General features: G+C 37.7%; 1 protein-coding gene across 25 annotated transcripts in view; it reads left to right on the top strand.

Moving 5' to 3' along the window:
- The window catches only part of MITF (melanocyte inducing transcription factor), a 218,486-nt gene extending 205,342 nt beyond the window's left edge, over positions 1 to 13,144 (top strand). For 22 of the 25 annotated variants that reach the window (XM_072785410.1, XM_072785408.1, XM_072785424.1 and 19 more), the window contains 3 exons: positions 890 to 965; positions 4,306 to 4,453; positions 9,581 to 13,144. In XM_072785410.1, the coding sequence (XP_072641511.1) occupies positions 890 to 965; positions 4,306 to 4,453; positions 9,581 to 9,982 (626 nt within the window). In that variant the 3' untranslated portion in view covers positions 9,983 to 13,144. Of the gene's footprint in view, positions 1 to 889; positions 966 to 4,305; positions 4,454 to 5,812; positions 5,962 to 9,580 lie in introns of all 25 variants that reach the window. The other 3 variants (XR_012011790.1, XR_012011789.1, XR_012011788.1) reach the window with 2 other exon arrangements.
- The last annotated feature ends 1,023 nt before the right edge of the window (positions 13,145 to 14,167 follow it).

Genomic DNA, 14,167 nt, shown 5'->3' with positions numbered 1-14,167 from the left:
ATTGGGTTTACAAAAATATTCAAATTACTTTTACCTTTTTCTTTTCACTTTTTCAATGTTGACTACTAGAAAATTTAAAATTACAGAGTCACTTGCGTTGTATTTCTATTGGGCAACGTTGGGCCTAGAGCAGGGAGTTTTGTATGGCTTGTAGGCTAAGAATGCTTTTTACAATTTTATTTTATTTATTTATTTATTTATTTATTTATTTATTTTTTTTTGCTTTTTACAATTTTAAATGGTTAAAATTTTTTTTTTTAATTCTATGATGTGTGAAAATTATATAAAATCCAAATTCTGGCATCCACTGCTTCTTGTTGATAGACTTGCATTGCAGAAAACTTTTATCCAGTTAATATTACCACATTTTGAATTGTGTCAATTAAAAAAAGCTATGGAAAGTTATTTTCTTTCTCATTATGTAGGTACCTACATACTATCCTCAATTTTGCCATTAGACTTCAAAGCCAAAAGTAACTCATCATCCAGCCCTGTAAAAGTTTGCTACCCCCTATTCTGAAATACTCAGGGTTGACTTCTTTCTGTTCCCACTTACTGCTGGGTGTCCTTGTCAAGCCTCTAATATCCCCAAAGTAGTTTTGACATTTATAATTGAAGATACCAAGTCTAATTTCGGTGATGTTATAGGATCAAATGAGGAATCACAATCTTGGGATTCTGTAAGTGATAAAGTTCTGTACAAAGGTGGCTCATTTTCTTGAAGTGCTTTAACCTTAGTACCGAAAACATGGTAACACAGGGGAAATACAGATTCGGGTTGCATTGCCTTGAGCCAGCAAAGGTAATGCACACATGGCTTTAACAAGATACACTAAATGCGTATGTGGTGCTGTTACTAATAGTCCCTTCCTATGCTCTTTTCTTGAAGTTGAACGAAGACGACGATTTAACATAAATGACCGCATTAAAGAACTAGGTACTTTGATTCCCAAGTCAAATGATCCGTGAGTACAATTCCATGTTAATCTGCATCGTATATTTTTTGGTACCTTAATGCTTATTCATATTGTTGCGAAAAATGCACAGTTATAGAAACTAGAGTCAAGAAGCACCCCCTCTCCCTTTGATTCCATTTCTGGTATACTTCTTATATCTTTCTTTTGGTTGGACTCATCAACTAAACTTTTGAGAGCAATCAGCTGAATTGTATGTATTCAAGGGTTACTGAGCATGAGCTGTTCCCCTTGGATATGAAGAGGTGGCTTTCTGAAATCTGAGACTCCTTGGCAAATGATCCCCAAGCTGCTAGAATTCTCTGAACAGTTCATGCAGGACAGAGATTTCAGTAGTTCTTTAGATTTGTTGACTATCTGCTATATACACTCATACAATATCTTATGGGTCCTGAGAGCTGGTATTCGAGACTTCAAGTTTAACAATATTCAACAGACAAAAGGTCAAAGACGGTTTTTTTTTTTTTTTTTGAAAACTTGCATGCCTTCTGTATGTTTTACCAATGTAGAAAAAAAGTAATTTTTAATCCTCTTTTAAGTACACGTCAGCTAATTTGGGTTACAGCTTCCAGTCTCTGCTCCCCTCCTGCTCCCTTTCAGACGGAGATAACAGTAGTAAAGATAATTTTCCTACCAGCAACGTCAGCAAGTAGGACAACAAATACACAATTTTTATCCATTAGAAAGTGGCCCATTTGAAGTAAGGAGCTAGAGAATGTGTACATTTTAATGGCTCCCACAGGCATCCGATGAAATTAGCCTTTGAATATGACCTTTTAGCTACCTAATAAAATGTAAAGATGAAATCAAGCATTATTCATGCAAGGCTTATTAAATTTGCTATTCACATTATTGTCAGGGAATTTGTGACAAAATAAAATAAAATCATTGCCCATTGTAAGGTGGTTTTGATGGATGTTCAAGCACAATTTCCATCATCAACATTTTGCTTTCCCAGGTTTCAAGGAAAGCCATTTTGAAACTCAAAACATTCAGATTCTCAGTTCTGCAGCACAAATTTATCCTACTAAGGGGCTGTGACCTTCATTTCCTATAGTCAGTCTTGCATGATAGTTGAAATTGAATTCCCATTTTCCTGTTCTTTATCAGCTTTCACTTTTTAGCATATTCTTTTAAACTGTAGCATGTGAATCTCTTTAGCAACGTATTATGAAATTATGGGGCTGCAGTGAAAGCCCGTATTTGCATATCTTCTTTCTCTATTGTATTAGAATACTTACGTGTTTATAATCTGAACTGATAATGATCTTTAATTGTAGGCATTGTTTTAAGATAAACGGACTATAATCTCTACTAGGGGTTTTTCCATACTAGATTTCTGGAACAGGCTCTGGGGCTGCTATAGGGACATAGTCCAGCTGCCCAGGGTCTTAGCCCCATAACTCCCTCCTCCCCTACAGCAGATCTGCTTTTGTTGATTTATATATTGGGGATCTTTTTTATACTTCTGTGTGAAAAAAGGGTTGCTCTCTAATTAAAAGGAAAAAAAATTTTTGAATACCTTTTCTTTAAGCCTAAAAGCATAATTGATTGAATGAGTCTCACAAGGAAGCAAAACCTAAGATAATTGGTTGGAACAGTCACTTCTTAAAAACTAAGTAGCTGCCTATATATTTCAGTAAGGGTTTTTCAGATTACTGGCCTAGTTAAGGCATATTTCATTATGGTTACATTTCTTTCTGGCTGCTAAAGAGTCTGTTACTTTGATCTCAGCCCCAAACATTAAACAAGTCCCCTCTGTGCTCCCTCTATCTCAGGACACCTCCCTGGATAGCCATCTTTGGTGCTCAGACCCCAGGGACCAACCCCAGGGGATTCTCTGGGGTCTGTAAGTCTGCCTCTCATGGGAGAATTTCTGTTTTGTTCTTCATCTAATCCATAGGAGGATCAATTACTTGTTGACTTGTTTTAATGACTCTCCATTCACACATCCCGGCTGATACTTCCGATCAACCTTCAGCAGATATAGGTTGTAGGGTAGAAGAGTTTTCATACATTAAGTTGTTTCTGTTTTTTTTTTTTCACTGTCCTTGTCGTTGTCATCATGAACATTGTCTATGAAAGAGCTCAGATTACAGTACCACAGAAATACTACTTAATGTAATTCTAATTTCATTCTTAATTATTTTTCTGCAGCGCTCTAAATTTTTCAGCTCACTTATACCTACATTTTAATGGTGTTCTTAATTTCCTCATACATGAGTATATTACAGCCACAGTGATTAAAAACTGACAGGCACCAAACTTAGGCTGCCTGGGTTCAAATTCCAGTCCCTTACTAGATGTGTGATGTTGGGAAAGACACTTGATTTTCCTCATCTATTAAAAAAAAGAGGGTAGGAGTTCAGAATATTTTTACTCAGTCTGGTTGTTTTGAGCACTCAGTCACATAAGAATGATATAAGGGTTCAGTGCATGGAGTCTGGGGCCAGATCCTCTATCTAGGCTTCCTGGCTCTGCCGCTTACTAGTTGTGTGGCCTTGGGCAAATTACTCCAGCTCTCTGTGTCTTTGTTTCCCACTTTACAAAATAGGGACAATATATTAGTGCCTAGCTAGTGAGGTTGTTATGATTAAATGGGCTATAAAATACCTTAAAACATACCTGAAACATAGTAAATGCTGTTTAAAGATAGCCATTGTAGTTATTCTTTTGGGCCTTTGACACAGTGCCTGCTCTGTTACTTGAATTGCATTCCAAACTTTTCATAGCACATTCATATCTGAGAGGGTTTCTTGGATTTCTGTAACATACCTGCAAGCCTGCGAGCCTGTTCTTCATACATGTGTACTATCACCATTTTATAGATAAAGAAACAGGGACACAGAGAGAGGTTAGAGAACTTGGCCATGAATGTTCATGAGAAAATCCAAGGATATCGCTTTTATGCTACACATGGTCAAGTAGTAGGATCTCAGGGATATTTTTTGTTAACTATAGATTATTCTGCTTGTCTGAATGATCTAACTTTGATAGTCCGAAAAACCTATGACTCTAATATAGTTTTTAAGAATATTGTTTTTTGTAATCAATAGAACTAAATTTAAGTCCCAACTCCACCTGATAGTAGCTCTGTAACCAAGGGCATACTGAGTAGTGTCTGTTTCAGCATGTGCACAACAGCCTTCCCTTTCAAGGCACTTGCCTGGGTTAAGTAGGATATGTAAGAGGTGGGTGAACAGTGTCCACATGGCAGGCATAGTTCAACTTGTCATTGTTACCTTGTCTTTAGAAATTGAGTGCTCTGGATAATGAATTTTCATTGTGCCTCAAATCCCGAAAAAGGTTGTTTTCTTCCTCTTTGTTACAGAGACATGCGTTGGAACAAGGGAACCATCTTAAAAGCATCTGTGGACTATATCCGAAAGTTGCAACGAGAACAGCAACGTGCAAAAGAACTTGAAAATCGACAGAAGAAATTGGAGCACGCCAACCGGCATTTGTTGCTCAGAATACAGGTATGGGGCATGTGTTGTGTAGGGTTTCCAATATGTCGCTGACATGGAGGTGGGAGGAGAGGGGATATAATAAGCCATGAGGGACTTGATTTACATGATTCTATATAGTAGGTACTTGTTATTTATGTCCCTGTTTGTGACTTTGCTACTCATAAGAATTTACTGTAAGCTTAAGATCAACATTTATGGCACTGTCATGGTCATTACTGGACATGTGCAGAGTGGCTAATTTGAGTTAAGGTTGAACAAAACAATGACCTGCTGTCTTGTTTCAGCTCATGTGGTAAATAAGCATACTTTTCATGGTCCTTAGTCCCGCGCTTTTCACATTTCTGTGGGTTTTATGTGTGAATTTTGCTGTTTAAAATGGCCCCGAAGGGTATTACTGAAGTTGTCTGGTGTTCCTAAGCATGAAAAGGCTGTGAGGTGTCTCATGGAGATGAGTTTCCTTCATATGTGAGTCGCAATACTGTTGGCTGTGAGTTTGATGTTAATGAATCAACATTATATATTAAGGTGTCTTTAAACATAAAGCAAGGTTACATGTTGATTGGTTAATGAAAATGTGACAGGGCACTCTTAGAAACCCAACTCCGTATTTTCCTCGAGGAGCATCGTTTGATATTTACTAACTCAGGGTTCAGAGCCTCTTTATAGAACATACCTATCTTAGTGCATTTGGACTGCTGTAACAAAACACCATAGACTGGGTGGCTTACACAACAAACGTTATTTCCCAAAGTTCTAGAAACTAGGAAGGCCAAGATCAAGGTCCAGGTAGATTCATTATCTGGTGAGAGCCTGTTTCTGTTTCGTAGATGGGTAAATCACTGGGTCTTCACATGGCAACGCGGGGAGGGAGCTCTCCCATCTTTCTCTTACAAGGGCACGAATCCCCTTCTTCAGAACTCCACCCTCATGATCTACTCACTATCCCAAGCCCTACCTCCAAACATATCACATTGGTGATTAGATTTCAACCTATGAATTTGGAGACCAGGAAGACATAAACATTCAATCAAGAGCAATCATTACCTCTAATGATGAGAATTGACTGTAGTTGTTAAATACCAAGATGCCTTAGTATTTGGTGGGGGTATGTAGCCCACAGTCAAAACCCTTGTCTATGGGGAACTTGGGAACATCCAGAAAATCATACCAAGATACAAATTTTAGGAATACGTACTGATAGTGAAATTATGCTATATGTATCTTTAACTCATACTATTTATGCTTAGAGATGTACTAATTTTAATATGTGGAATTTATCCATCATTCTATGTATTGAGTATATGTACCAGTGTGAAGTGTGAGACGGGGCAGTCCTTCTGTAGTATCAGCTCCTGGTCCTCCTCTTAGGCACTCGGGCTCTCATGCTGAGTGTAAAGACATAACTTCCTCTGAAACTATCTTAAAGAAGAAAAAGAAAAATGGACTCTCTGCTGATGACCCCAGGAGTTTGCAAGAGTAATTTTCATTTACTTGCTGACCTCGAACACAGTCCACCAGTAAGTGACAATTAATAGACTCCCTTCTCCTTGAGTAGATGGACCCACGTTTTACCATTTTTTCAGGTTTCCAATGCAGCTGTTTGGGGTAAGCAAAGCCTGACCCTTCAGACAGCAGTGTGTTTGATCTGGTGGTATTGATCCCAGACACCAAATCTCTTTAACAGAATAATTCATTTACACTAATGGTCTCAGATCTTTTAAGTGCTCCACAACACTGTGGACATTTCCTACTGTCACATCTCTCATTTCAGTGCAGTGATTTTCAGCCCCAGGACAGGGAGGCAGAAGACGATTCTCCTCTAGGGGGTGCAGTTTAGAATGTCTGTAGTGAAGCAGAGGTTGCACATCATTTGAAAATCCTTTCTTTAAAATATTTTTTTGGTTTTTGTTTTATGTCTTATCTCTTCAATAAGTAGCCATAGATCCTTTTCTCTTGAACTTAACATATTAACATACCCGTTTATAAAAGCAGCTTATACTAATGCGTTATTTCTTTATACAAATGTTAAAACATAGGAACTATTTTGAAAGAGAAGGTAGGTTTTCTTTTAAGCTTGTTAAACATGTCTCTTCATGTGGAATATGAATATTGTGAAATACATGGATTAGAAATGCCACAGTGGTGACGTCTTGGGTTTCTTCTGGTGACAGTGTGAGGCAGCCTGTAGAACTTTCGCAAAGCATGGAAAACATTATTAACTAGGAAGGTTCTGCTGCGACATGAACCTGAGTTCTCCAGATGAGACTTACCATATTGTTTAGAAATCTAAGTAGTGCTTTAATCAGCCGATAAACATTTTAAATTAAACAACAAGAGATCAGAGTAAGATGTTAGCGTCTTTTCATCCAACTTTGTTGTTTCTTTTTAAGACAAGCTGTATGTGTAGGGGAGCTGTTCTTATTAGCATGTTGGTATAGATTTACAATAGTGCATGTTTTAAGCTTGGGCCTAAGGGCTCCCTTTCATTTTCACTCCAAGTGATGCATGCAGAAATTTTCACAGAAGAAAGAACATGAAGCCTTAATATCATTGGAACCATAATTTTATTAAACAGCCCAAGGCTTTAAAATGATGCCTGAAGAGAGTTGTGTTTCTGGAGATCGTGCAAAGGAACATGCACATACTTGTGTGACATCTCACACTCCCGTCTCTTATGTGTCATGTGTTCAGAGAATGATCTTTACTACACATTGAACATGACTTTTTAGGAACATACATTTCTAGGATTGTGGGCAAAGGTTGAGTGGCTGGATCACACTGGAGGCTACTTTTCCCTCCTTTGTAAGACAAGGTGACTTCCTTCAAATTTATATTTTGTCATTATTATATTAGTGTATGACAAGTATAGAAAGAGTCGCCTTGGCATGTAGAAGCAGAACACTCATCGAGAATCAGTTAGGTTCATTTAAGGAGGGTCCAGGGAATACTCAGGGAGAGTGGAAGAGCTCCCTTGAGGGCATTTTGAAACGAAGAACCCAGGAAGGCTGTGACTGTTGGGAAGTACATTAGTCTGCTCAGGCCACTATAATAAATACCACAGGTCAGGTGGCTGAAACACCAGAGGTGCATCTTCTCACAATTCGGAAGGCTGGAAATCCAAGGTCAGGGTGTGGGTGGGGTTGGTTTTTCTGCACTTCTCTCAGAGACTGCCTTTTCCTTGTGTTTTCCCATGATCTGACCTAGGTGTATCTCTGTGTCTTAATCTCCTCTTCTTCTAAGGACATCCATCCTATTGGAGGTTGGATTAGGGCCCACCCAAATGATCTCACTGAACTTAACTCTGTCTAAAAAAGGGTATCTCTAAATACAGTCACATTCTGAGGTGCTTGGGGTTAGGACTCGAACATGCAGATTTTTCTTTTCTTTCTTTTCTTTTAAGATTTATTTATTTGAGAAAGAGAGAAGAGATGGAGGGAGAGACATAGAGAACACAAGTGGAGGGAGGAGCAGAGGGAGAAGATCTCAAGCAGACTGGGCACTGAGCAGGGAGCCTGACTCAGGGTTCAATCTCATGACCCTGTAACAAAACAATTTTTCAATTCAGCCCATAATATGAACGATGCGAAGAAAGTGTAGAAGAAAATTATTCATCCTCCCTATGAGAACTTTCTTTTGGAATTAAAAAAACAAAAACCAACCAAACAAAACACTTCCCTTGGCCCTGGTAAGATGAGTTAAGCGACATTTCTCAGGCTTAAGTTCCTCATGTACAATTTCCACAAGTTGCGCCATTACTACCCAAATTTTATTAGTTCATAAACCCTTCATATCTTAGTAATTGTTTCACTGTGCCCTAGGCCAAAGAACTACATACCATTTCTTTGTTAGGTCCAAGCAACTTATTGAATATTTAGGTCCTAACAACTTAGTCACCATTTGAAAGTACAAAATACATAAGCCAAAAGAAAAATAGCATTTTTATTTTATTTTTGAATAACTGCATTACCTACTAATGGGATGTATGTGTCTGTTGAGCACTATACAGCTTCTCCAACCATGGAAGCTGCTTGGACAGTGCCACGCTCATTTCTTATCCCTTGTTGATTTTCATGCAATTCTTACTTTTTATCACAGCAGCCAGCAAAGACCCAGCTCTGCGATGTTATGTGATGGAGAAGCACGTAGCTTGACTTAATGCTGAGACTGTGACCTGTCTTGAGTTTGGTAGTTCTCGGAGTAGTATTTCTTCAGATATCTGAAAATGTCACAGTGTCCTGAGAGTTCCCTGTAGCACCCCTTGATATGTGTGCATAGTGGAGAGACCCCCAAACTTTGTTATTTACTGAACATTTTCCTTTAATCAGCTCACATTTTGAAATTCTATTTTTTTTTAAATTTTATTTATTTATGATAGTCACACAGAAAGAGAGAGAGAGAGAGAGAGAGAGAGGCAGAGACACAGGCAGAGGGAGAAGCAGGCTCCATGCACCGGGAGCCTGACGTGGGATTCGATCCCGGGTCTCCAGGATCGCGCCCTGGGCCAAAGGCAGGCGCCAAACCGCTGCGCCACCCAGGGATCCCTGAAATTCTATTTTTATATTTACTTTTATTTCTGTATTTTTAAAATTTATCTTCATGAATAGTAACATCTGGGAGAGAGTGTCTTTATATTTAATACATAATGAAATCCATATAGCACCTAAAGCTCAAGTCATGTACTACCAGTGGTTCCTGTACTTTAAGAAATAATACTTATTAATTAAAAGATTAAAAAATTATTTTAACAATTTATGATTTTTTTCCTCTAAGTGTCTGATTTTTTTAATATGTTACTTTTTAGAGAAGTTTTAGATTTACAGCAAAATTGAGGAAAAGGTAGAGAGAATCTCCATATATTCCCTGCTCTCCCACCTGTATAGCCTCCAGTGCTGTCAACATCCCCCACCAAAGTGGTATATTTGCTATAGCTGATACACCTGCACTGCACAACATCATTACCCAAAGTCCCTATTTTACCTTAGAGCTCACTTTTGGTGTTATACCTCTTGTGAGTTTGAACAAATATGTAATAACATGTATGCGTCATTATAGTATATCATATATAGTACTTTGCCCTAAAATCCTCTGTAAACCACCTCTTGAAACGTGATTTTTTTTTTTTTACTTTTATTTTAGGAACTTGAAATGCAGGCTCGAGCTCATGGACTTTCACTTATTCCATCCACGGGCCTCTGCTCTCCAGACTTGGTGAATCGGATCATCAAGCAGGAACCCACTCTTGAGAACTGCAACCAAGACCTCCTTCAGCATCATGCAGACCTACCTTGTACGACGACGCTTGATCTCACAGATGGCAGCATCACCTTCAACAACAACCTTGGAGCCGGGACCGAGAGTAGCCAAGCCTATAGCGTCCCCACGAAAATGGGATCCAAACTGGAAGACATCCTGATGGATGACACTCTTTCTCCCGTTGGTGTAACTGACCCACTCCTTTCATCAGTGTCCCCTGGAGCTTCCAAAACAAGCAGCCGAAGGAGCAGCATGAGCATGGAAGAAACCGATCATGCTTGTTAGCAGGCCCTCCCTGCTCTGCGCTTTCAAAAACTGCTTCCTTTCTTGATTCGTAGGTTTCATAATTTACCTGAAGGGGTTTTCTTGATAATTTTCCTTTAATATGAAATTTTTTTTCATGCTTTACCAATAGCCCAGGATATATTTTATTTTTAGAATTTTGTGAAACAGACTTGTATATTCTATTTTACAACTACAAATGCCTCCAAAGTCTTGTACCATACGTGTACAGTATCTGTGAACTGAATTCACCCTGGACTTTAGCTTTCTGAGCAAGAGGATTTTTGCATCAGAGAAATTTCTGTCCATTTTTATTCAGGGGAAACTTGGTTTGAGATTTTTATGTCTGTGGCATCTTTGGAAATTAAATGTAAAGTTTAATCGAAAGAATGTAAAGCAACCAAAAAAAAAAAAAAAAAAGCAAAAAGAAAGAGATTGAGGAAAGAAAGGAAGAAATCTACACTAACCCTTTTTTATTTTGTAAATGTATTGATTCCTTGGTACTGCCTTAAAGTTCCAGTACCATTCTAACAGCATTTAGTCTTTCTACTGCAAACTATTTAAGGCAATACAATATTCTGTAAAAGACAAAAAAAAAAGTGCACCCAATTTCATGAGGATTGTCTGGTTAGAAAATGTAACTGATCCCTTCCTTAGGTGCAAGTGAAATTGAAGAGGGTTAGAGACCTAGGCTCTGAAACATGGGCTCTAATCTTGCTGTCCTTCACTCTGTGCTCTGTTACAATTTTCCTCATCGATGAGTGTGATTCAATTTTCCATAAGATACATTTTATTTTGAAAAGGAAATGAGTGTCCTCTCAAAGTAAAATATTGAGGAGCACTGAAAGTTGTCCTTTTTTTTTTCTTCTCTTCAATTTCACTTTTGATAAAACCAAACTGGGCACGTTTCTAATTGGCTTTCCTATTTTTATTTTTAAATTATGTTTTACTGTTTGTTTGATTTGTACAGATTCTTTATTATCATCGTTCTTTTCAGTATGTTTGTATTAATTTGTAAGAATATGCATCTTAAAATGGCAAGTTTTCAATATTTTTACAACTCACTGGTGGTTTTCCGCATTCTTTGTACACACATGAAAGAAAACTTTTATGCAAGGTCTTGTGTTTAAAGAGAGCTTTGCGAATATTTTGTATATTACAGTCTCACTCGGAACTGTTTTTTCCACACATTTAAGGTGTAGTATTAATAGGTAAAACTGGCTTTCTAGAGAGAATAAACTTACATATTTATTTTTAGTCATATAAAAGTAGCAATATTCTTGGAGACTGATAACCATAGCGTTAATACGCCCATTATGGTCATTTAAATTAGGGTTTATTTCAGCAAACTTGCTGAATTTTTGGAAGGAGAGAAATACTGTATTGGCAAATTACTGTTACTTGATAACAGTGTTTTAACAAGCAGCAAAGTTGTAAGTTAGTTTCAGTGCATTATCTACTTGTGTAGTCCTTTGCAATAACAGTAGTGTTACATGTAATCTATCTGGCCTACCTGTTTTATACAGCTGACATATGGTGTTAAGAGCCAGGCTGTTGAATGGAATTTCTCAGTAGCAGCCTACAATTGAATAGCAAGTGGCATAAAGCATATCCATTCAGAATGAAGTGCCTTAAATATAGCAGTAGTCTTTTTTGGACTAGCACTGACTGAACCATAATATAGGAGACAGTTTCAAGATGGTATCTATAGTCAAGAGGAACATGGAGCATGGTGCCTATGTAGACAATATAAGAGCTTCCAATTTTCCTTCAGATATTTTTAATATTAAATATATTTTAGTGACAGAGTGCCAACTTCTTTCATCAGGAAATCTTATTCAGGAGGGTTTTTTTTAAAAAAAAGAAAATGAGTTTAAATGTCAAATACGAATTGGTGGATGGGTATTGGAGGGTTCAAAAAGAAGGTGTGATTGTCAGATGTATGAATGGATGGCTTCCGTGAAAATAATCAACTGCATAGTTCCCATGCACATTGGGCAATGAGAATCCTTGGAAACACTGATGATGCTATCAGTTTTATAGCTTTATTACTGAAGGGGGTAGGGAAAATTAATTCCCATTCTTTCAATCCCCTTAATTGTATAGCTCTTTTCCTAGTATAGTGATGCAAATCTGCATGAACAGCTAACTGTACCATAGTGTTCATTGATACAATCATAGCATTGTCTACTTTTCTCTTCATATTTATATGGGGGGAGGGGAGCTGGTTGCACAAGTCAAAGATCGCGATGGTGTGATGCTTGTTTACTTTAGCTGATTGTGAGAGTTCTTAAAAATGGAGCAAGGTTGACTAGCCCCTGGCCCAGGGAATATGGCCAGGGCTAAGTGACCTTATAGAAAGCTCCGTTGAGAGGAAGCATGGCATCTTGTACCACTGTCCTGACTTTCGCAACTCCTGAGCTCACTGTCACCTGCTTCCCCATCCCCTTCTTCTTAAGAGACAATTTCTGGGAGTGGCGGGTGAGGAGGCCCAGGAGAATGCTGCATCCTCGGGGGTGGTTTTATTTATTTCTTTTTTGCCAAATCGAGTGTGGATTTGTTTTAGGGACTAGTTAAGCCAAGAGCGGTGGTTTGGGGTCGCTGTTTGTGACAATGAAAGAATGATCCACACCACTCCCCGCATCCCTGAGAGCAGACTTGTGACTCGGGGTTGGGCCTCCGTATGGAGTGACCAAAATGCCAAACTTGTCCACCTGCCTCCGGGTAAGGCAATGGAAATACCAAACCTTTTGACTTTGCCAAAAACCCTACAACCAACCTGGTCATACATAGGATGACAAAGTTCTTTCTGGTTGTTTTTAAATAATAAAGCAATAAGAACAAATAAAATACATAGGAAGTTAAGAGATATAAAATAAAGCACAAAGGAATGCACTTATTAATATTTTTTAAAAATGCACTGGGGAAAAGTTGGTGTTGATAACAGTATATTAAAAAACCCTATTTCTTGAAAAAAAAGTGACAAATGACTGTCTCTTGCGGACGCTTGGTACTGTAATGTTAATAATATAGTCACCTGCTGTTGGATGCAGCAATAATTTCTGTATGGTCCATAGCACTGTATATTATGGATCAATATTAATGTATCCAATGAAATAATTGAACTGTTGTTCTTGATAGCCTCATTAAAGCATTGGTTTTTCACATAGTGGTGGCCAATTGTTTTTAGTTAATGACAATTCTGAATATTGTTTGCCTTATCAAAAATGGTACCGCACATTTTCTTCTGATTTAACGAATAACAAATTGCATGAAAAAAATTTTAAATGCCAGTAAGTACTTTTTTTGTTTTAAATGCCATTCTCAGATATTACTTTTTGGTTTTAAAAAATTTTTGATTATGACTTGCACTCAGATGAACTATAATTATACAGCTTTTTTTCCCCTCTGAATTTGGGGGAGATTTTAAACTCCCAGATGCCAAGAATTCATTTTAGATATAGGAGTTTTATTTAACATGTTTAAGTGAGAGGTGGCTTTACAAGAAGAGAAATTGTCAGAGAAGCCCTTGCATATTTACGAAAAAAGACATTGGGTTTTTAAAATACAAATTTACAATAATGAAAGCTTAATATACCCAGGTTGCCAGCTCCTGGCTGTATTTTTTTTTAAATACAGCACTTAAGAATCATTTGATAAATGTTGGATTTGACTTGGGAAGTGTCAGACAAAACATGTCTTTATTCCCTAGCTAGACCTTAAACTTATGCCCTCTTTAAAAAATATTCTGGTTTAACCTCTGGAGAAAATGAGCAAGAAACTTCTGTAATGCTTCTGTTCTGATTGTCAGCTTTTTGTTAAATTTGATATTTTTTCCCCTTACGTTGTAATATACAATAATCAAGCCCTTTCTTTTTCAGAGTTATTTGAATTATTTATCTTTCCCATAGAAATGTGATTATGTGATGCCTTAAAAACGTGTAAAAGTAGGAAGATTTTCTATGTCAACAAGAAGTTCTCTGAGCAACACTGAAAGCAGGTAAGCCGAAGGTTGGAGCTACTCATCTCAGCAGGTCTGCAGCTGAACCGTACCTGACCTGTCATTTGCCTGTTCCCCTTCACCTCACAATCTCTAAGGATCCTTAATCTTGAGCTTCACCCTGCCAAAAGAAAACAATAAAACACATCAATGTGCTATAGCATGGTTACCTGAACATCACACATTTG

Source organism: Canis lupus, chromosome 19, assembly GCF_048164855.1.
Source record: "Canis lupus baileyi chromosome 19, mCanLup2.hap1, whole genome shotgun sequence".
Classification (NCBI taxonomy): domain Eukaryota; kingdom Metazoa; phylum Chordata; class Mammalia; order Carnivora; family Canidae; genus Canis; species Canis lupus.
Note: the sequence above shows the minus strand (reverse complement) of the source record. Positions and strands in the feature narration are given on the sequence as shown.